Here is a 24,869-nt window from a genome sequence, read left to right as displayed (position 1 = left end):
AAACAGAAGCAAATGTGTCTGTAAGAACCATGCAGAGGTACTTGCAGTCATGTGGCATGGCTAGTTCTTAACTTTTTTTTCCAGGTTTGATAGAAAATTACTTAGCAATTTCTACATGACAGAATACACTTCTACTATCTTTTTTACCAACTGTGTTGTAGATTATTGTTCTAAACAGTGAAGATACAAAATTCAAAGTCGGTGGTCACTCTCTACCATTATGTTTCTTTTCCTAAGTAATTTACAGCACTATATTCCTTTTTTCATTACACGGTCAAGCAAAAGGGTTTTCTTTTTACGTTTTCGCCAGTAAGTTTCTGAGAAATTATTCTGTAGAAATCTCTGTGATAGACACAAGCTCAAACAGGAGATGAAAACTGAATAGATAGAGTGGCAATAACTCATTCAGTTCAGCTCAAGGAATGATCTTGATGCTTTCCCCAGAGATTTCATGCTCCATAAATTCTAGGGGACCCTCACGTTCCTTCCTACGAGGAAACAGCTGTGTTCTAGGAGCAATCTACAGACACTCCAGTCATGACAGTATCTGCATAAGGTTTGATTTGGTCAGCAAATTAGAAAAGAGAATGAATCACTGACTGAGCATAAAGTAAAAATCTACCACCCAAATTTCCAGACCAATTAGATCAAGCCAAGAGGTACTGACAATCCACTATCCCCCATAAGATCAGGAACTTAGGTGTGTTTATGAGTACTTACCCACATTTGATCTCTCTGGCACATTGGCATGGTAGTTTTCATGAAGAAATTCAGGGGGGTTGTCATTGATATCTTGGACTTTAACAATGAATTCTGAGGGTGGTTCCAAAGGTCTGTTAGTGTTCCTGTCTACAGCTTGTGCCGTGAGAGTGTACTGAGCTCTCTCCTCTCGGTCCAGTGTCTTTGTTGCATGGATGTTCCCTGATTTGTCATCAATAACAAAAATGATTCCTGCTCCTTCACCTGAGAGAATGTATTTAATGTTTCCATCTCCAGAATCAATATCTGAATGAAGCTACAGAACGGGAAGCAGATAGATAGACCTTAACAAGATAGCATACATTTCACTAATATGTTTACAAAACAAAACAAAAAGCTTGGAATTACTATAATTTCACAGTTTTCAATAATCCTGATGTACATCAGGCAATAATCCATAAGCGAGCCCATGCTGTGAGCACATCTGTGCTGTGTTCAATGCTACCTGCGCAGTTGCATGCTGCTACACAGTCGGTGCCACTGAGACCCAAGCTTTGAGATTTAATGATGAAAATACACAAGAAGATTGTTATAACAGGCTCTTGATTCAAATAAAGTTGGAAGGAAGAGCCATTTTTACAGAAATTTTGTACCTTTCATACTAATCAGGTTGTATAAAATGGAGAATTATACTTTGTAAATACTGAAGTGACAGATGGGATGTAACAAATGAGACAACCACTGACTGCCAACTAGTTTTTAATTGCAACTCCTTTATTATAAACTAAACAACAACAGCAGCAAATCCTTACTGAACTATATTTCTTTCACTACAATTGCACATTTCAATTTGATGAATGGGGGAAATATTGAGCCAAATTAAGTATTTAATGATTTTATGTTTACATCTACAAATTGTGCACTTGTAAAAAGTTTTTAAAATCAGAATAGCCAGAGCAGTATTTTATGTCAGTGATCCAGTTCTCCACTCCTTGTGTTGGTGTTAAGTCAGCACAGTCCAGCTGACTCACTACAAAAAATATGCTGTTTTATTTTATTTATATTTATATATACTGTTAGACAGTAACAGAAGATGTGTCCAGGGTGTGTTTAAACACACAGGTACACACAGATTTCTCTCTCCCTCTATACATGCCCCTCATATATTTAATTTTACCGATCCCTTGAAAATGAAAAAATGAAGGGAGAGCAGTACACTCTTCTAAGCTGCTGGGTTAGACATTACATTTTTAATCATTATTTTTAAAGACTTGAGAATGATACCAGATATTCTTAGCACATACTGTTGTTCAAGTGATTGCTATGGTCTTAAGTGACAGCTATATGCCTTCATTCAGAGACTGCTGAGCTCAATGCAAAAACTCGTATTCATTTAAGTAGTTTTTGATTAGCTCCTTAACTGAGTTACAGACGTGATTAATTTTAGGTAAATAAGTAAGTGCTGAAGAAGGAGCTAATACAACAGAAAAGCAATGGCAAGAAAGAAAAGCAATTCACTAAATAAAGGTATTAGTAATAATTAGTAATTGATGAATGAAAAACAACTTCTTACCCTTCCCACTAGTACAGGATCTGGTCCTGTATACTCTTCTATAACAAAGAACTGATTCCACACCCAGCCTCTTTTTGAACGATGCAGAACTTGTCCTTCTTTTCCTTTTTCATGGTGACCATGAAGCGATGGCCTTGCGTGGTTTAGCTTTTCTGTAGTTATGGCATGGCTGTAATAGAGCATGCCCAGGCAGATAAGAGCGGCATGTAAACAATTGTCCTCCTTCATTTTTGGTTATTTTGTAGGCACAGGAGTATCCAAGAATATACCCCTTCCACCTTGGAAGTTAAAAAGTTTCGGACCACTGAAAAGTTTCAGAGAAAATGTTCTGCACATAGGTTGCCACCACACCTTGAACACATCACTTTAATGCTCTGCAGCTTCCCAACTTAATTCCTGAAAGAAGGTAGAAGGAAGAAAAATGTCAGTTCTGCTATGTCTTTGAGGTGTTAATAACCTCTTTTCTAAGCAAAACAGAATTAGGAATAACTTAGAAGATCTCAAGATAATAAGATTAAAATATAATAACAATCATGAAACACTAAGTAACGTGCGTAGTTGGTGCTTTGGTACATGTCCCTGCCACCTTATAAAATGCCCTGAGTTGCTGGTTACAGCACTCATTTGGGAGCTGAAAGAATCATACTCTCTCATGATCCTTCCAAAAAGACTTAGCCCAAGATGCAAGATGACTGTAGAAATACCTAATTTATATCTAAGCCTTCTTAGGAGCTTAGATATAAACCTCAGATATAAGCTGTTAAGCCGTAGATTTAGATATAAGATACCAAGATACTTGCTTATCAAGAAGGAATATTCCTGCACGTGCCTAGAAAAAGGCCTTGTAATGACCAACAGATTTCATGCCAAAAAGAATTACCTGTGTGTTTCAAGACAGAACTTGGAGGACCTACATTTTGGATGTGGGTCCCTGAAACAGCCCTTCTCCTCCATCTGAGGACTGAGTCACCAAAGCTGAGAACAGCACTGATGGCCAGTTCTTTGTTCCGGTAATGATAAATGCCTTCGATAATATAGCAATTGATGTGGTTATTTACTCCTGCTTTCCCTGTGATTTAAATAACCAGAATTACACTGATTTTTTTTTACTTTCTAATAATTTTTAAAGCACAAGGTCAGAATTAATATTTTAAGCAGAAATTGCATTATACAGTGAAACCTGAGCTAAGGTCTATACCTCCATCAGCAAACAATCCATCTTAAAGGCCACTTTGACTTATCACTGAGTTTCCAACATATTTTCTTTCAATCCTTACAGAGCAGCCAATTTTTACTAGGTCACTACAGTGTTTTGTTTCAGCTTTCCATGTAAGTCACTTTATTCTGCTGCGAGTTACTATAAAACACTGAATATTACATTCATGCAGGCATATGTAGAAATGTATGCGACCATCTTCTTCAAAACAGAACAATTTTTCATTAGAAATAAAAAGACAAGGTATTTGGAGCAAAGGAAATGTGAATATAGGGAAAAGCTTCAACCTATATCACGACCTATAACTTCAGCAACAGATAAACATCTCACTAGCAATCAACCCACTCATCTTGGGAAGCATTTCAAATTCTGAGCAGTCATGTCCTCCCATACACATCTCTTGGCAAACACCCAACACTGGGATACAGTTTTATAAATAAAGAATTCATAAGTAAGGAATTAAATAGTAGGTTTTTATTTCCTAAAAAAAGTTATTTTTATTTTATTTGAAACTGATATGATCTCAATTACAACACCATAATGAGACCAGCATGGTGAATTAAATGAAAGTCACACATTTCAGTGTGAATATAATCTGGCACCAAGGGAGGAATTTCTAGAGTTTTCTTTCTTAGGCATATTTATTAAGGACAGCATTTGGTGTACGCATTTCATGTTTTACTATTGTTTCATGATGCCACATTACAGATGACTCATAACAGGATGAGAGATATGAAGAATAAAATCTCTATTACTTTGGTCAGAAACGGGATTTTAAAATTTAATTACTGTGATACAACATGTGTCTGTGAACTGTGGAACATTAGGTAGGCCTGTACTGTTAGAGTTTATTTTACATCTCCATTTTGTTAAGAGGTAAAAACAAGGTAGGACATAAAGGACTTGAAAACTAGTATTTAACCTATTTTAGAAGTGGCTTGAGTATGAGAAGCGTTTCAACACTAATTATTACAGTAGCTTTTTATGATAATAGTTAATTTTAAAAGGAAAGGACTTTTTTTCCCCCAGTTTTGCATAGAAAAAAAATCAAACTGAAGCTCCTATTATGTTGTTTCAAAAGGAGTTTGCTGTGGAGTGTCCTTCCAGCCAAGCAGCCGTCAGTGCTGTGCCCAGCACACCTACTTGCAGTGGACAAGTATGCATACTGCAGGGAGCCAGCATGGTATTTGTAATGCAGCAGTTAGGAGTGCTTGGGCTCCTAGGTTGTTAAACAGGGCCTAGATGCTCCAAACAGAGGTGAGGTAGGAAGGCATGCTTAGACAGCTGTGCATTTTATAACCCACTGCTACAAAATGCTGAGTAAACTGCTCACGTTAATAGATTTTGGATGTGTTTGAAAATTAAACTTTCAGATAATTATTCTTCATTAACATTACATCACGATCTCAACAATGAAAATAAGTAAACGTATATGGCCATTATTCCCAAATTTCTCAATACCATTACGTAAATAAGTATTCTATAAAGATGCTTAACAATGGAAGAGACAAGCTGACACATATCCTGTTTATTATCAGCTATCCGAGTATGAAGTACCAGAAACAAAACATTAATCACACATGCACGCTTAATTTACTAATGCGGATTTAAAACAAAGATTGCTTCCTACCTTTTGTTTTTATCCTCCACTTACACATACAGAAAGGGAGCAATAAGGTTATGCATCTTCAAATTGTACCTGAACAGTATCTGGGCAAAAAAAAAACCCACTATGTTTGTTTATGGCAATTGCTTCTGTTTTGAGTTACACTGGGAGAGGGCTCCATGCTAGAAATACCAGCTGAGCTCGAGGGGAAGTGCTCTGCTGCTGAGAAGCTGCAATGACAGCACGAGCTGCAGGCTGGAAGGCCTTCTGGCCGCTCTCCTTCTCCCTGCCTGAAGGTATTCTGTCTGTTCTCTTATACAGAGGTCATCAAAGCAGTAAGGCCTGTGTCTCCTATCATCATTAGAGAAGTTAAGAAAATAAACAACAGAGCTCCACTGAAGTCTGTGGAACTATTAAATTCCAAACAACCGCAGCCTGGCTTTCTGCAGAATGCTTTCTTCCTAAAAGGTAAAGCACACAAGATAACTCTTAAGCTATAGTTAAAATAAACTAAACTGCATTAAAAATGAAGCAGTATTATTGACAAGAAAGAAGTCTTTTTCTTCTTTTTTTTTTCTCCCCAAAACAATCTATTCAAGGCCTTTCAAATATTTTAATGCAACTCAGCTGCTGAAAGCTAATAGCTTCCCATTTCTTCAAGCAGAAAATAAAGAAAAACAGCCAAACAATTTATAAAGCATTTCCTTCTCTCCTGTGGACATCACTGAGGGACAAATACCTCATCGGCAGCTAGGCATGGAACACAGACCTGAGGCTGCAGTGCTGCTCTGCTCAGTGTCCGCGCATTCTCTGTGGGCAGCACTTCTATTCAGACACTGCACAGCCTTACACATACAGCGAGCTGCCACAACGATTTGCTGTGAATGTCTCTTGTCTTTTTCAAATTTCTGATCTGAGAGAGCTCCTCTGTATTTTTGTTACTTCTGCATACAGATTATATTCCTTAGCTTAGTAAGCTGAATCTCAGTAGGCATTTGACCAAATTGCAACATCCTGATTATTTTTTCATTGTTGTTCAGAATTGCACAACATGTAGTTTTGAAATCCTAGGTTTTCCTTAGAAATCTGTAAAAATCCAACCCTGCTTCCCGCTTCCTTAAAAGGAAGAACAGATACCACATTTGAACTAAGATGCACTTTTTCACAAGAGGCAGAATTCCATTAACAGACTTTAGTTACATACAGATTAGCGATCGCAATTTTGGAACTGAAAATTATGAGGGATAAAGGGGAAATAGCCAGCACACAAGATCAAAGCACAACAGAAGCACACACGAACACAGTGGGACTCCAAAATGCTACCCATGTAGCTTGACCAGTCAAGGCGTGCAGGACTGATAGTTCACACCCTGAAGAACATCACGCATAGTGTTTGCATGGAAATAAAATATTTCTCCCTAAACAGTTGTTAGAAGAGGCACTTTTAGCTGTGAGAATAATATGTCTGTTTTTTATTCATAGTTGTTAATTAGTTTTAGAAATGTTAATGTTAGAAAGTTAACAAGTTTCAATTTTACCGTAAGAGGGGAGATTTAGATTTCATATAAGGAAGACGTTTTTTTTACTAGCGTAAATGGGGTGGTGAGGCACTGGCAGAGGTTACCAGAGAGGTGGTGGGTGCACAATCCCTGGAGACGCTCAGGGTCAGGCTGGATGGGCTCTGGGCGTCTGATGGAGCTGTAGGTGCCCCCATATTGCAGAGGAGTTGGACCGGATGACCTTTAAAGGCTTCTTCCAACTCAAATGGTTCAGTGATTCTCTATATAAGAGAAGTCTATTCTTCTAGCACTAGAAAATACAATCCATCATTACTCTGAATGGAAATGCGCTATTCAACTAATTAATTACTCATCCATGATAAAACTGAAGAATAACAAAACAATACCCACAGACTACGGTGCAGAGGAGAGCCAGAGTATTGCCTGCTCCCTAAGGCAGCAACTCCAGCATCCTTCTGCATCCTCACACTGAGACCACAGAATGCAGGGACTCAAATGCAGCATGGCACAGCAGAGAAGTGGTGGGAGCTCAGGTTAATCTGAGAAGTCAGTCTGGTCTAAAAAACTTTAGACACAAATGTGAATGAATGTTTATAGATGACTAATAGACAAAAATAAAGAGCCAGCAATGACTAGTTTAATGTCAAGATCAGTTGCGGAAGTGAAGTCTAGCCAATTTCATTATTTTTATATTTGTAGCTAAAATAATCCCAAACATTCATGCTGACTTCCTGTGTGCTATTAAGTGACCAAATGCCAAATTATAATAGACTAAACAATTTTTTCTGATTTGTCTAGGCTGTAACTTCGGGATGATACATTAAAATATCAATTGTTTCTGGACTACACTTGGCAGAAAGCTGTCAAGAGCAGAGCGAAGCAATATAATAACAGATGATTATGTTCTGAAATGTTTTGCAAGAGTTTCAAGTAAATAGAGCAAACTCCCAGTCCAGATGAGATTTTAAATGTAATTAGAATTAGCTGAAAAGATGAACGATTCATTTTAAAATAATTTTATTGTCCGATGAATAAATTAATAGTTTTTTAATGACAGAATAAATATTGGATCCTCTTAGTTCTGTAGTTCCCAGAATGCCTGAGTTCTGGACAGGACAGAGCACAGCTGGCTGAGCCCTGCTGCCCATGGCAGGGAGGGACCCTGCTGTGGCCGGGCAATGCCCCAGCTGCATGAGGCTCTCTCCTCCGTGTAGCCAGGTGTAGCAAAGCCAGCAAGAACCTGGATGTTTCCCTCAGGTTGGGACTGAGCTTTCCAAGCAGGCTTGGGACTCATGATCCATGGTTTCATTGAAATGGTTAGATCTTTCTTCTCTGAATACAGGAATCAGGGTCATGCAAAAGGAGCAGTTCCCATGGAAAGAAGGTGGGAAGAAGATTTCCAGATCACATCATCAGTTAAGTCCCACTGAGCCCATACTGGTTAATCTTTAGGGCATAACATGATTTAACTACTTTAGGAGTTCTTAATAATACACAGGAATTGAGGGATGTGGTCTAGTTCTGTTTGCCAGCATATATCTGTCTCATATTCACATGCGCTGCTGAATGTGTACTGGTATGTGTAGCAGAGTGAATACACAAATACAGAATTTCAATATGCCAAGTATTTTTACTCCCTTGTAGACTGCTGTATTCCAATACGGAAGTATTTTCAAGAAATTCACACAATTAGTACGAAATTATTTTTGAGTTAAGCCAATTCTTGCTGCAGAAAGCTATCAAGTCTCATACATCTTGACAGCCTAATATTTGGTTTCACGTTATTTTTTTTCCCATTTAACAATTAAACAGAACTTTGTTTTCCTCCTTGACTCCTTTCAAGAAAATGGTACATAGAGGTGTAAAATTAGTCCGGTCTCTTTTGATTATGAAACAAGGTAACATACTGAGAATCAGTAACCTCCACATTTAACTTAATCCTATCAATTACTTTGCGATTTTAAGCTGTAACATATTATCAGACCAATTGCTGAATATTTCTTTTAGCTTAGATAGACTCACTGTAAAAAAATGTGGTAGAAAGAATACATTTTATTTACTTGAAATAGTGTTAACGCTGGGTATCAGATCTGCTATAGCCTGCGTGACCCATATGAAAAAGGCAGTTAGGAGAGCAGGTCTTTCAGTCTTGAAATATTCCAATCTCTTTCTATGAGATCCTTGATACTCTGCATCTGGACAAGATTAGAATTGGGGTTACTGCAGTTTTCCACTGGAACCAGAGTACACCTGGTCTTTCCTTCTAAGACCTACCTATATGATATGCATAGAAGTGCAACACGAGCATATCATCTTTTGCAAGGTCTACTTTAAATGCAATGAGCTGATCCAGAGGATAAGACGATATTGGCTTTTTTTTTTTTTTTTTAAACTTTTAGCTGCACTACAGTAGTAGGATGACTCTGTGCACATCATTCCAGCTGGGAAATCATCCCATCAGGAGATGGATTATTTGCTTCCTCCTGTGAACCCCTTCTCCCCTGGCAGCAGTGAGACAGAGTTCTACTCATATATCAAGAGTTCCTCCTCTAAGCGCTACAGTCATTTTCCTTGCTTATCACATACAAAATAGGAAAATGAAAAATTAAAGGCCTCCTAACCCAGCAATCTGACTTCATGAATATGACTAATCCCACAAGATAAGTCATATATATAATTATCAATTAGGAGTCAAGCAGTGAAAGTAAGTATACAGTAGTCTAATGTAAAATGTTTTGTTTAAGAGACAAAAGCTCTGATCTCTGATACAGGAAAAGATTTTCATGCTATGTATGTAAGCAGTAAGTCTCATTTCTCCTAGTGTGTAATTCTAAAGCAGACTGCCAGCAACTAACTCCCTGTTAGCTCTTCTGAGGGACGGAATCTTTCTTTGTGTTGAAGTGTATTTCAGGTCTCACTGGAGCAAACAGCAAATAACCCTCATCTGAATGCAAATTGATATAAAGTCTTTTGTGTCGTTCATGAAACAGAACTAGTCTTATGAGGCAAAAGTAGTCCAAAAAGGGAAATTTTTCATCTTGAAAGATGTTTTGGAAAAAAATCTGCTAGTTATTCCAGTGAGTAATGGGAGTCCCCTCACCTGCCCTATTCATATTCCACTGTCTTGCGTAGGAGCACAATGCAGTTGCAAAGGATTATAACACAAGCTTGCAGTTTTGCAAAGATAGTTTTATATATATATATATATATATATATAACTTCCTATATGGTGTGTAAACAGCCAAAATTCCTCTATAGTAAGATTTGCATGTACTAAATATATTAATAAAATCTTAACAGAACTGGTGATTTTCATCTTTAGCAATAAAAGTTACCTTAAAAATGCTAAGTAAGCTTTGTAGAATCCTATTCTGAATTCTGTAGAATCCTATGCAAAGGAATCTTAATCCTTTGCAATTTTAAATTATGTTTTATAGCACTGTATTGGATTACTAAAATATTTAAAGCCAATAATCCCCAGCTGCTCCAAAGAATAGCTTCTGAAATGTAGCCATATTTTACTATAGCAGCTTTGAGATTCAGTATTAGGGAACCACAGACAAAGAACCACAGAATGATGGTTCTTTGAAAACAGAAATCGTTTCACAGGAAAGAGAAAGAAAAATAACTTCCTGATGATGTGATATATCCTTCAGTATCTACCTCTGAAATCATCATGGAAGGAAAGTATTTTCGCCAGACTTGATTTAATTTGTACTCATTCAAGAACAGTGAAATTGCCATTTGGTGTTCCTCATACAAAGCAGAAGAAAGTAGGAAGACAACTTAGTACATTACGAAGCGAATGACATAGAAATAAGCCTGAGAGAGTGATATTAAAAGGTTTGGGAAATGAAAAATGGCTGTAAACAGAGTTTTACATTTACTTGCTGCCCTGGGGAGATCAACTTAAGATAAATGTGACAGAGACTGTCTGCTTTTAAGCGTAAGCTCTACAGGAAAGCAACCAGCATAAGAAAGGTAGTTATATTAAAGAACACGGTGATTGATAGTCATTCGAAGTAATGACTAAGCTCTTAGTAGAGTTTATTTTAAATAGTAATTGCATTTTTGTGGATCTCAGTCAAAATTGGAGCTCTCTTAATTTCCTGTAAACTCAACGCCCAGCGTAGCTAAAGCCTATGTCCCCACTAGTTTCAGTATAGTTTCCTATTTATGTAAGTGGTTACAAACGACACCTCCAGGAAGAAATGAATGACATCTAACATCAACTTACTTCTAGCTACTAATACGGTGCTCACATGGTAAGCTAACCCTGAATATTTATTTTTCTCTAAGAACTTACAAACAGCATTTGTATTGTGACTAAATCTTTTTGGTTTATAACAAAAATAAGACAGAAATTCAAGACTAAAGAATCATAACCGAGAACCTAGCAAAAACTAATGACTACAGGCAGGCCTATCCAGCGACCAAACCAAGCCAAAACAAATTCCAACAAATTATTAATTTCTGTTCTGTTCTACAACCTCTTGCTGAAGGCCTAACAATCTCCACACAATCAGAAATCTAAACGGAATCTGTAGTGTTGTACTTACAGCTTTATTTTGAAGCAGCTTCAGCAGCGCTGTTGAAATGCTGAACTATCATAGCATGCTCTGTGGTCTTCATATAACAAAAGTCAACTAGGGAACACAAAAGCTGCAGAAGAGCTTTCTCTGCAATACATTTCATAGAGCCAAAGAGTTTTGATTATTCTGGTAAAAGTCCTGCTGAGTGGTGAAACCAGCTACCCAAAGTGGGTACTGCAGTTTTTGCATACCCCATACACACATGGAAGCATGTGCAGTAGGTAAACCTGCATACAGAAATAACTTAGAGCAGAGTTTCCCATATAATTTTATTTCTGTAGAATAACAAAATATTCTAAAAATTATTTTTCTTCAAAGAAAAGCATTCTATCTTGTGATACAATAATTATTTCTGCAAAATGTCTGAATGGGGAATACATTATTCTGCAGAATCTTAAATGAGTATGTTAACTGCAAAAAGCTTCCTTCTATAAAATGTTTTGCCACGTTGAATATAATTCTCCTAGACTACTTGATCCCCCTGCTCCCCTTCAGTTTGACCTTCCTCAAGTAAGGAAGCTTCTGAGAAAAGATCACCACTTCAGAAGCGCATGTAAACCACCTTGAATAGACAGCAGTTTGCTTATGTCTAGCAACCAGAGTGACTCTCATTTAGGGAGGCTCAAGTAATTAGATTCTCTGTAACTCTTATCTTTATAAAACCTGACAAGTTAGTGAATTACCTAGAGTCTCTTTCATTTTCAAATACATTTGATAAAGAAAGTAATGTGAGAGCTAAATTTCTTGTCAAATTCTTTCTCAGCTTTCTCGGAGGTGCAGAGGGAAGGATTCACATCCTTCAGCCAGGCACACACGTGAGGTTCTCTTTGATCGTTTGCTTAACTGCTCCAGTTTAGAGCAAATTTCTTACACAAAGAGCCACTTTGAGATATTCTGAATGAACAGCTCAATCAATAATTAATTTTTTCATAGACAGGGATTGTGAAGAGACTATTCTGTCTCAGTAGCATGGGACAATAATAACAGAATATTCAAACCCATTCCTAATGCAGTGTCAATAAAGGAGCTCTAATAAAGGAGACCATCACTGTCTAGGTACCAAATGGGACACTAAAGCAGAAAGAATCAAAACCACAAATGTAGCCAATTATTTTAAATCCACTAAATCACAAGACTGTAATTCAAACAACATTTTCATGCGTAATTTCTGAGATGTCTTCTTGTAAGTAGTCAGCATAGAATACTTCCACTTTAAAAAAGCACACACACGGAAACAAAATAATACCTACATTAGATACAACTTTCCCTTTGGCTCCCTGTGCATCACGATCTGTTCTCAGCGTAAATCAGAGGAACCATTAGTATTTTCAGTGCTCCAAGTGATGCAATCCAGAGTTGTAAGGACTAAAGCATAATTCCCAGTATTATTAACGAAAAAAAAAAAGGCACTGAGGTGCTAAGGTGCTACAGGTTAGAAGCTAAGCATCTAAATAACTCAAAGTGAGACAGCCTTGCCCGTTTGCAGTAAAAATTTGTTTTTCATGCAAATGATATATTTGCAAAAATAAAGGGCACATGATTCAGTATATTTGGCATTAACACAATTCATTCTATGTTAAACCAGTTCAATTATGTATTCCTAACTGATCATATGAAACACTAACAAATCCCAGAGATTGTGGATTGGAATTACTTGTAACCTGTAATTACAGATGATTGTGAGAAAACATTTCTATGCTTTTGATAAATATCACTAATAAGAGCTGTGAAACAGCAGCTTACTGTAGTTGGGGCCTGTGATATAATGCAGAAGAGGCATACATCAAATATCTCAAACCTACAGTTTGAGATATTTGTTCTTGCATGAACAGCCTGGTTTCAGAAACTGATTTTCTACAGAAAGTTGGTCATGGGAAACTGGCAAAAATGGGCACTTTTTTCATTAGATTTGTGTTATTCATAGCTGAGGCAATGAATCAGCTATGATTGGATATATTCCGGAAGTGAATTACAAGCTTTGGTAATATGATGTTGAGGGTAAATCTTGATTTTAACAGAGCAATAACCAGGATTTATGGAGTGTATCTACATCCTAGATTACCATTCTTATATTACTAGTGTCCTTATAAAGCAATAAGACAGTAGGAAAGCATTTGTATGTGTGGCCCATCAGGTAAAGCTTTAGATTCTAGATTGTAACACGGCTTTCTCTCTAATGGAGACTAGTGAAATGTCACTTAAAAGTGAGCTTGTGAAAAAGAAAGGGGAGAACAGCCTGACACTTGCTAGAATTGCTGGTCTGGAAACAATACGATTTTTGGATGGAATTACTTTAATATTAAGCAGATACAAGAGAAAGAATTTATATTCATAGAAGAAAAACAGAGGCCAATAATAGTAAGAAGAATTAACATACATGTATACATAAAGTCTGAAGGTTTCTGTCAAAGGAGTGGCATAATACTTTTTACATTAAGCATACCCTAATGTTCAGCATATTTTGTACAAAAATGTTATCTTCAAAAAGTTGCCAGGGAGATATCACTATTTCAATACAACCAATTTCCTTCAAAGTCTCCTATAATGGTAATTAAATAAATTGCTCTTGGAGTTCTCATGTTTTTTCTGGAAAAGTAACTGTTAGGGTAAAGAGAGATGAGAGTGTCTGTCACCAAACAATCTTTCTAAATACATTTGTACTTGCTTCATTTATTAGAAAAATGATGGAATACTTACAAACTCTGGACCATTTTCATTTTTTAACAAGAAACTTCTACTTGACAGTTGAAATAAGAAACAAAGTAAAATGATTGCTGACAGTCCTGGGAATGTATAGAGAAAGAAATGGAAGTTATGAGTCAATAGAAAGCTTTTAGAGACCATATGTGTTAAGCCCAAGAGAGAGAGTGTGAACTAGAAGCCCAAATCACTGTCTTAGAAGTGAGTAGGTGGTGGACAATATGAAGGTGACTGAAAGCCTAAGACTAATGCATAAGTGTATGGTATAAAATGGCATTCTTCATGCAAGCAGAAATACATCATGTTTTTTAGAGCATGAAGAATAAAGTTCTCTGCATAGTAACTCAACAGTTCAAATACCTCAAACCTCTGTGTATCCAATTAGACAAAGAGAAATGGGCCTTTCACAGTCCCAGTGAATTTTCAAATATGTAACAATAGTTTCATGTGTACTTCTCTTGCTTAGCAAGTGAAGATAAAATTGTTAGTTATGGTGTGTTGAGTGCACCACAAGTTGAGTTTTGTTTCTGTTTTTCTTCATATAAATTTCTTAAACTTTGTTAAAGATTCTCCAGAGTGGAATTTGGACATATATCAGCCAAGCAACCTGTGGCATCCACTGATCTAATCATCAAAACTGACTGCAAGAACCTCAGCCTTGTTTTTGGTCTAGCCTGGTACCCCAGACTCCAGAGAAACTGAATGCAGTTCTTGCTGGTTTTGCTGACACTACAGAAAATCTGGAGCTTTTCTTATAAAAGCATATGTAAAACTTCAGGGGTACTGCTTTCCTTAGTGAATAACAATGAACATCTCTGTCTTCCTTTTCCTTCAAATCACTAAACAATGTAAAGTTGAATAATACTAACACACATGGATCGGTATTTGAATTTCTTTGTGGGCTTTTTTTTTTTTTCATATTTTACAATATCACATCCAGGGATAGCAATGTACTGTTTTCCTACAACGCTAACCCTGTATTTTCTTGCCACTTTGTAGAACAAAAACAGTATTTTGAACACAAAAACTCAGAAGAGAGAGCAAAAAGGAAAAGCAATGATTTGGTACCATTTGTCCTTCACCTACAACCAAAAATAGCTTCCTGGAAATCCAGTGGTCAGAGCACCAGACAGGCACCATCTGGAGAAATGGGATCTGGGGATTCATCCAAGAACTGGGAACATCTTCCTGAACAGACAGGCATATTCCTTGTTCAAATGCAATGTCTGTCAGGGTAAACATTGCCTTAAAAAATGTACCGTCATTTTTTAAAGCTATTTGTGCAATTTTTGTGGACTCCTTTTAGGTTAAGCTTCAGTAAGCGAGCTCAGATATAGACCCAACAAATGATAAATATATATTAAAAGCAGGGAGAACTCATTATGCAGGTAGTTCTATCATGCTACATTTTTTGTAAACACAGCTATAGCTAAACCTAACTATAACATGCATGGCTATGTAAAAATAAAAATGGTAATCTGACTATTTCTTTAATGTCTATTTAGCATTGGAAGTACAGAGCCATGAAGAAAGAGAAAGGTGAGATGTTCTTGGCTTTGCATGTAAGTTTTGTTCCTTTGGCCTAGATGGACTGCACGGTAAACTGACGGAGAAATCAAGTGACTAGTCCATAACCTGGCTGCAGCACAGAACTAACAGCTCACAGGCAAAGCGGTTCACCTGAACCAAGGACTAAAGAACTGAACTGAAGAAAACTGAGCCCGTGCTGAAAGGAATTATCAGGATGTGGGGAGCAGAAGTTTAACTCAGATAATGCCTGGGCCAGCAGCACACCAGCCTCTGTTCAGGAAAGCTGGTTTTGGCAGTTTTTCAAAAAGCCATTATCATTCTATTCCTTGCTGAGAAGTTTTCCCACTTACGTACTTAATTTATCCTTATATTTGTTAAGCAAAAGCACTTTTTAAGCAAATCGAATTGCTGTAGGTCTACAAGGAGAAAAAAAGTAATTCCATTTTATGCAAGGTTCCTTGAAAACACAACTATTCTATGATATTGTTTATCCTGCAAGCTGCAGAGTAGCAGTAGCCACTTGGGCACTGGCTTCGTTCACTCTGAAGCAGCACAATACTGTCTTTGTTAAACTTGCTTTGGAGTGAGTCATTGTGATTCACTGAAGAACTGCTCCCCGTGATGGGGCTGTTCTTTCCTGTGCCTTACACGGGGCAGAGAGGGAGAGAAGACAAAGGCAGCACCTTTGGACATGTAAACAGAAGACAGTAATGAAATTTGCAGTCAGCATCCAATCTTGAAATGAACAGCTCATTAACGAGTGTTAAGTGCTCAGGCAAACACATTCCCTTTAAAAACCAAGAGCAGTAGTCTGCCCTCCAACACACTGCTGCTCATGCATGTTGCCTGCAGTGAAAGTATGAAAACAGCTCGGGATTTCTAGGGAGAGTCTTTTGGTTGGTTGGCTATTTTTGCTTCGTTGCAGCCTTAGATCGCAAAACATAGCTTATAGCATGAAACTTAGCCAAGATAGCCAGGAGGCCTATGACCAGCGACCAGACATTCGAGGTTACATAATCTGTTTTTATACTCTGGGAGGAGGGAAGGGAGGATGGGAAGCCAAATATCCAAGTTTCCCTCGTAATAGTAAGTATAAGCTTGTAAAAGCACAATGAGATCATATTCCAGAACCATCACTCTTCAGTATTTTAGGCTGTTCGCAAAAGGAGATGGTGTTCATAAACAGAACCAGAGAATACCCTAGAGGGTCATTCCTGAATTTGCTTCCAAACATTATATTGAGTCAGACTTCTCACTTTCTGGACTCTGTGTTATCCCACTGAATTCATTAGAAGGTTGTGGCTACTAGCCAAAAGTAATAGTTAATGTATCCCAGAGCCTATATTGTTTAAAATATCTCGAGACAGGAATTTATAGCGTTGCTATAATAAAACTCATATTTCAGTGATAAAATACAAGCCTGCATACTTGCCGTGCATACCAAAATTATACAGAAAATCCAGCCACGAAACTCTGAGGAAATTGGGAAAATATGCAGCAACTTCTAGAAAGAATCCATTAAGACTTGGTTATACCTTGAAGAACAACCCAAAGCAAGAGATATATCACAAATGATGGTACACAGGTGCCTGCAATGGACCTAAAAGAAATGCCATTGAATTACAAATCCGAGAGTTTCACCATGCAGGAAGATAGCAATTTCAGACTGGTCTGGAACACTTACTACCTTAGACAAGAAAAGATGGGGTAAAGGCATGATTCTGCCCTCACTTTGCCCCTCCATGCCTCTGCCCAACTCTGAGTTTTATTTTTTCTTTGCTTAGTGTGTTCTAGCATAGTCTTTTTCATATTGTGTACATTATTATGCACTCAAAGAATAATGAAATATGTACTTTCTGTGTCAAAGGAGTGCATGTTAATATTCAGCAGGAATTACAAAGCATTGCTTTTACAGACAAGAAACTATTGCTTTTTTCCTGTAAAGGAATAGAAGTATAGACTTAGCCTAAAACCTTGGAACAAACCTTCACTTATGAGACAGGGGAATCATTTTTATTCTGCTGCATGAATTCAGTAGGCTGCCACAGGCCAGTCATAATCTGTTATTGTTTCCCTGCAACCTTGTACTATTAATTTTTCTTTTTAATGAACTGTCCAGTCTAGTTTAGCTATGGGAACTATGATGGAACTGCAATATAAATGGTTTATGTCATACCTTTGTCAAAAGGCTTTCCCCTACAGCACTAGAATATAATTGAAAAGCCATTTTAAAATAAAGTAACTGAATGGTTGCAAATGCAGGTTGTCAGGAATAAAGTGGGGAAATCCTATGCATTATATTAGATTTTACCAATTGCAACTTGTGTGACTTTATTAGTGTTTATTCAAATTAGTAAAGCCACATAAATTGCATATGTTTGCATGGCTGTGTTAGCAAGTACTCCTGAGAGATACTGACGCCGTTTTTAAGAAGTTTTTCTTCAACTATAATTAACACTGCACCCATAGGTTTGGTTAAACATTTCAAAATAACTAATATGCTAAATTTCATCTTGGTTTATGGCATAAAGAATATATCCATATTTGAGACAGCAGGTGTGCTTCTAAGTAGAGCTGAAGACAGCTTTTGTAGCACATGAAACCTTGAATGGCAGAGTACACAGTGGTCTTTTTATATAGAAAATACGTGTGCAAGACATAATTTAGTTTTTCCTTTTGTTTACATTTTTTACTCCTCTATATTCTTTCTACTCTTATTTCTACTACTACTGTTATTACTCTTATGAAAGCTGTAAGAGAGGAATTGTAAAGACCATTTATAGTTAAAGCTGACATCAGTTTTCTCAGTAAACACATAATGAGTTCATTACAACAGCGATCTGAAGACTTCTGACAATATTTTTTTCCTGAGAAATGTTGATTTAGCTCTTGGTTCACACTTCCCACCTTTAAAATAACTACTGAAATTTTGTCAGAAATTAGTTTTATTGGAACACATACTGCTCAACTAATAACAGAATACTTCAAGTTCTTTTGACTCTTGGGGTCTTGGACTTCTAGTGAACTTTTTTAGCCAAGGTCTGAGCATTTCCATGCCTTTTTCTTCTCTTATGGCCAGTCTGCAATTTGTGCAGTGCAGTCACTCCTTTACGTAGAAAAAAACATCTCCTGCCTCCTGGGAGCCCCCAGTTTCCTGCAACACAGGCCAGCAAAAGTGCTCCAGTGCACAGGGCAGAGCACACTGTAGCCCAAATAAGGCTAGGATTTCCCAGAAGGCTGGGAAAAGGCCGAGATGAGTGTTTGACAGTGCATTATTTTCAGCGTTTGAACAGAAACAATTTTTCTGTCAATAAGACCTGAGTTTCAGTTCTTTTAGAAGGCATGGTGATTTGTAACAAAATAATGATTCCTCTGCTATCTGTTTGACCAGGGTATACATCTTACACCATTCTAACAACATTTCCTAAGGTGCTTGGAAATAAGCTCAAGCAAGTCTTTGAGAGCATCAACAAAGCAGAGGTAACAAATTCAGAGTCCAGCTTATTACAGCGAATGCGTGCAGTGAGACTGACACAAACAAATTGTTCTTGACATTTGACTCTCGGGCCATACTTTAACAAAAACCTTTGGATTTGATGTACTTTGGAGTGTCATTCCACTAAAATCAAAGATTTTGCACTCATATATGAGCCTATTTTATTCAGACTTGTAATACCTAAAATGTATGCAATGCGAATCCTGAAGATACCCTACGTCTTCGTTCTGTGTTGTAGTTTTGTGAGTTAAGATCTCAAAAATTCAGGTCTTAAAACTTATAGAAATGGCTACTTATATAAAAATAAAGCAAGATGTAACACAGGCTAAAGCAGGCAATTGGAGATGTCATATTTTCTGGTGTGGAGGCCTCATTAAACTTGCTAGCACTGTAATAAGACAGGATGATTCTACACAACTGAAAATTATTTCCATATGGCACCTGTGCAGAAACAAGTCAAGAGTGCAATTTTCTTCCAAGATCTACCTTGTACACCAGAAACACCGCATTTTTCCTATTACAGTCTAGGTTTAGTACGAGACAATTAAAAACTGACAAGTAGGATGTTTCATCTGAAAAGGGCAATTTATAAACAGTGCAACACTGAATTTATAAATCCAGCAAGTGAACCTCAGTTTCTCATCCTATACAAAAGATTTTTACTTATGGCAGTATTCCTTTTTGAGCGTATAATGGATCGTCCCCCATGGATTGACCATTCAGATAAAATTCTTTATCAGAGAAATATAATTGAGAAGAAGCTCATCAGTCATGCCTACTCTCAGTCTCTTTAGAACTTCAGTATGCACATCCCATGCAGCACAGGAAGGAAATCTCCAGTCAGGATATTCCCACTTCAGGGAACTGCTGGGCATCTTTTGTGTGACTGAGCAGCCAAGTCTATGTCACGGCTCCAGAGGAGCTCAGTAATGCCTTTTCCTCTGCGCTGTCATTCTTTGTTCCATTAACAATAGTTAAACATGAATATTTAGCTTGTAAACCATTTGATTATCTGGATACTGTAGCAGAAAATTTGCATTCCTGAACAGGCACAGCTGGAAACAATTTAAGAAAGAAAGATTCTTCAAAGGAAGAGAAGAGAATTTAAGGAGCATATGGATGCCCAGGTTTACATGATAATCAACAAAAGCTGCTTGTTCCTCCTCTTTTGTAAGGAGCCACTTCACACTCCAACCAGAGGGAACATCCTACAGTTACTCTGCAGGAAGCTTGCTTTCAGAAATGATTTGCTTGGGCTCTGAAATGTAAAAAAAGTCTACGAAAATAGACACAACATTTTGTCAGACAAGACGGAAAAAAAACCCACGACCTCGACTAGAGACCCAGTTTGTTAAATTTAGTTATTTCATATACTAATGACAGTGGAGGGTTTTCCTTTAAGGTTCTTCTTCACAGTCATTAAATTCGTTAGAGCTACACTTCCAAGCAGATTTAAAGTCAAGAAAAAGAAGAGTAGAACAAGGCCTGAACCAAATCATAAGAAAGTGACAGAAGGGATGAACTGAAGAAAGAGGAATGAGGAAATGCTCGTAACTCTGCATGGAGGGGAGACTCAATGAAACTGAAAGCACAACCAATTAAGATACTTTTACTGTGTCTTTTCAGTGCCCCTGCATGAACTCGAAGCCTAGTTTGGAAGTCTTTGGTCACACCAAATCATTTTTAATTTCATTCAATTGAAAACAGAGCACTGCTTGCAAAATTTGGACCTTGTGCTCAGTGAATGACGGGACATCAATCTCACATTCCTAATGAAGAAGCAAAGAAGCTCACACATTTCCCAACTAAAGTAAATAGAATGTTGTTTGTATCACTGTCAAATACATCCTGATACCTTAACAAGTTGGTGCAGACCATTTACACATATCCTATATAGCTGCTCACAAGGATCATGAGCTGTACAGCAGATCTGACTGCCAGAAATGAAATTATCACCATTCAAGGACATTTCTACTGAAATGACGCTTCTGTCAAGCAGAACTTGAGTGCACTGAACGTAAAAACTGTGAATGAGTCAGCTAGACAAAGAGCTTTCATATCCTGCCTTTGTAATATTTATCTAAGACAATTCAGATGGGATTATGCTTTTGACTGTAAAAATGGTAGCATTTATGTATTTGCTACCTATTACATTTACACCATTCCTCTGTTAATTTTAAAAAAGCATGGATATTTCTGTAGGTGGACAGTTCTGAGCTCTGTGACATAGTTGGTAAGAATCACTGGTTTCAGCAATAGCAAAACTGAAAGTCACAGAGGGTATGGAAAATGTAAGGCATTAAGGGCAGCAAACATAACTACCTTAAGGTCTGAGGTTTCCGGTACTGCCTTATTTCCACACTTTCTGCAGCTGCCTTCTTCTGAAGCCTAAGTCACCACCAAATTCTTCTTCTAACCCATGTTTGAACAGTTCTATTAAGCTGAGAGGTATTGCACAAGATATCAGAGAAAAAAACCAAGTATGGAATTAATCACTCACTCACCGAGGCCCAGAATAAGAAAAGCATGAATCTTTTTCACTGATGAAATTAAACCCACGTATTAGAAAATGGATTACGTTTCTGTTCTTCACTGCTACATTGCTGTGAGTTTTCAAGAGGTTTTCTGATGTTCCAAACACAAAATTAAATAAGTGTGATTCAAAAGATGCACTTCATCAAGTCATGCCTTAAAGGCACAGCAGGACACTCCAAGTCCTACATCATCAGCTGTCCTGAGCTCAAGACCAATGGGTAAACTCTGTGAAACTGCATGAGATACAGTAGCTGACAGCTCACAACAAGCAAGAGATTAGTCACAGCAGAGTTTTTCCCTGTATTGCACAAGTATTGTAGGCTGTAGAGAAGAGAGGAGATAAGCATATCCGACTTGTTATTCAGAAGATCACACAATTGGATGTGCTACTTACTTTCACCCACTGGAAACATGTTGCCAATTTATGGAGCATATTCCACACATTTGAAACGCCACTTAATGGTACTCTGAAGACAATGCAGATGAAAGCTTTCTGCTGCCACTTATCCAGTGCTTCAGCTCTGGCTGCAAAGAATGAAAAACTTCATTTGAAATCCAATGCATTGTCAGTACCATAATAAAATCAAAGTCTAACCTACAAACTACCCCACTAGCCCAAAGAGAGTTTAAAGATAGTAATTAAATAATCTTTGCACATAAAGATCAGAATTAATGATTAGCTTTTACCTTAACAGACTAACTATTGCAAGAATGCTCCCATCTCAATATTCAGTATGCCTTCACATCTTTTTTGTTGTCTTCAGGGAAAAAAAAAGAAAAGATTTCTATGGAAAAACTTGTTTTGGGAACATTATCCAATATGAGGCACACTGCAGGGAAAAAAAATAGGAACAGCTGCAGATACCAATAGCCAATATGATGAGCTTTGAACACTTTTAAGTGCTCTAAAGGCATATTAGAAAATTAGTATTTGTGCCATTATGAGAGAGAAGGGAGCAGATTATTTTAAGGAGTGGAACTAGCACTACAGTAGGGATTCAGATAAGATATTTGAAAAAGAAGTTGAAGAAGGTGCCTCTGCAAGAAGTTCATCAATTTCACTGGTCAGCATTCTTTCCTAAATGTGATAGCGCGTTGAGATATTCTGTACAAAAGGCACAGGAAGAAAAATAAACTGGCTGGATCACTTCTTATTAGGTGAAGCGTATCTTCTGCATTTAAAGAAGTTCAGAATGCTCACATTTTCAGAGGAGCAGACAGTCACCATTCCGTATGTTTCCAACACTGTGCTCCCACATAGTAAAAATTACAGTTGATGTGACTAAATGCCAGAGAAACACTCTGTATGATCTACTGTTATGTACCAATGTAAATACTGTGTTTCTGATTCTCGCTTGATAACTTGATAGTACTACTGAGTATTAAATTAATCCTGTAAGATTCATTTTAGGCAAGGAAGTTCGGCAAGTTTACCCAGGGCTTTCAGTCTTCATCAGTGATAAATTTTAGGAGGAATTACTGCAATTTGGGTTTTTACCACTTAAAAACATTTTTATGTACATCCAAGTCAGTAATTTTTTGCAGTATTAAACTGCTAATGCTACCTCTTCTATATCAGTCCTCAATTTTTCACTCTCTTTCACCCCCCATTAAAGCAGTCAGGTTTTACTGGTGAATCTCAAAGTTGTTAGCAAAAGCATTCAAGAGAAATTAATAGGCATTTTCTGAATATTAAGATGTTAAATACCGCAATATTACACTTAAACATACTTCACACTTAATCTGCCAAAGGGAGACATCAAACTACGTGGCTTCTACTGTCAGTTGTGACTGCAGATATGTTCACTCCCGTCCTTAAAAATTTGTGATGTATGTTCAAGTAAAAACATTCTGAGATAGTGAAGTTTGCTGATAAGCTCCAAGAAATAAGGAACATTCTCTGCGGTGACAGTTGCCAATACACAGAGCATGTGCTTTATTAAAATACTTGACACACACAACATTTATGCAATTTCCTATGAAGTGCTTATGGCATTTTAAATATGTTAATTCTGGAACCAAATGCTTTTTTTTTTTTCATGAAGGACCTTTTGAACTGATTCACAATTCATCTGTGTGAAAGACTGCAACTGAATAAACTTCCTTATTTTGATAATTTGCTCCTTATCTTTACAGATGACACCTTTGCAAATGACTTTGCAGTTCAAGGCTTCCTCTTGCTGAAGACAATTGAAGTTGCTTAGATATGTATTTCTCAAAATACACTTTTACATATCTCCGTGGTCTATTTTTTTTTTCAAGATCTGCTTTTGCTTTTAAAAGCAGCAAATGTAGTTGGTAATAGATATGACTACTCTTCAGACTGACCTGCTGCATTATTAAGTTTTTTCCTGTATGTATACCTGAGCGTGAGACAGTGAAGTGCCTACATATGTAATAACTGAACTGTCAAATAAAGGCTCCATTTGCAAGTTATGTTGCATTTAAACAGACATCAGAGGTTACAAATCAATACTTTTTGTAGTACTGATCATTATTTGAAGCAAATAAATCTTCATATTAACATCAGGTAAGGAGATAGAAACTCCTGCAGGTATCAGTTTTCATGAGAAATGGGATTTAAGACTGCTGGATGATTTCCATTATTAATATAGCACAAGAAATAGTTTAGTTTATTAATTTTAATATATAGGCATCAGATATCACCCCCTTTTCTGTACATTATTTTTCTTATTTTCTGCTATATTTGAACATGACTTCAGTAATAGAAACTGCATAACCTTTAAAAAAGGGAGAAAAGCCAAAAGGAAAACAGCTGCTGTATTTACAGAGGACTGCTTCAAAGTCTTGTTATGATTACAAAAAAAAACCCAAAAACCTGAAAAACAGCCATTAAACAGTTCTAATGCTCCAAATAGATTTGACACAGTGGCATTTTAAATCGAATCTTCTAACAAGATTTTTTTTTTTTTTTTGGTAAAATAAGCCATGTCTTCAGAGTCGTTTTATACAAAGTGACAAGTCGAACCATTTCTGAAATGTTGCTAGTTAGGGAGGGAAAAAAAAACCCCAAACCCATTGTCACTATGGTAATTATTTCACAATGCGTGATGTTAAATGGGCAGTCCTGTGGCCTAAGAGGCAGCTGAATCCTGCATTGTCCTTGCATGATAAAAAGATTTGAGAGTCTGAAAAGCAGAGGAACGGAATCTCACAGCTTCTTAGACTTTGCACTGAAAGGGCCATTGTAACATCATCATAAATCCTGGGCTCCCCAGGCACTTGACAACTAAAGCAGTGGACAATAGAATTCTTGTGTTGAACAAAACACTCCTTGTCTGCCAAAGGGCTTATCTGCTTCATTTACAAATGTCTTTCATTGTACCAAAATAATTCCCTATTAGAAAAACTATTAGGAACAGAACTAAATAAATATTCACA

General features: G+C 37.1%; 1 protein-coding gene and 1 long non-coding RNA gene across 6 annotated transcripts in view; one reads left to right on the top strand and one right to left on the bottom strand.

Moving 5' to 3' along the window:
* The window catches only part of LOC110404361, a 143,925-nt gene extending 138,297 nt beyond the window's left edge, over positions 1-5,628 (top strand). Inside the window, exon 21 of the long non-coding RNA XR_002442182.1 lies at positions 5,416-5,628. This is a non-coding gene — a long non-coding RNA (uncharacterized LOC110404361). The remainder of the gene's footprint in view (positions 1-5,415) is intronic.
* CDH11 (cadherin 11) overlaps positions 1-24,869 on the bottom strand; it is a 232,403-nt gene that overhangs the window by 18,245 nt on the left and 189,289 nt on the right. For 4 of the 5 annotated variants that reach the window (XM_021408541.1, XM_021408543.1, XM_021408544.1 and 1 more), the window contains 3 exons: positions 21,862-21,992; positions 2,273-2,668; positions 721-1,015 (listed from right to left, as the gene is read on the bottom strand). In XM_021408541.1, coding sequence (XP_021264216.1) covers positions 721-1,015; positions 2,273-2,500 — 523 coding nt within the window. In that variant the 5' untranslated portion in view covers positions 2,501-2,668; positions 21,862-21,992. The remainder of the gene's footprint in view (positions 1-720; positions 1,016-2,272; positions 2,669-21,861; positions 21,993-24,869) is intronic. The other variant, XM_021408545.1, reaches the window with a different exon arrangement.

This window comes from Numida meleagris, chromosome 10, assembly GCF_002078875.1.
Source record: "Numida meleagris isolate 19003 breed g44 Domestic line chromosome 10, NumMel1.0, whole genome shotgun sequence".
In the NCBI taxonomy this organism is placed as follows: Eukaryota; Metazoa; Chordata; class Aves; order Galliformes; family Numididae; genus Numida; species Numida meleagris.
This window is presented reverse-complemented; position numbering and strand designations above follow the sequence as displayed.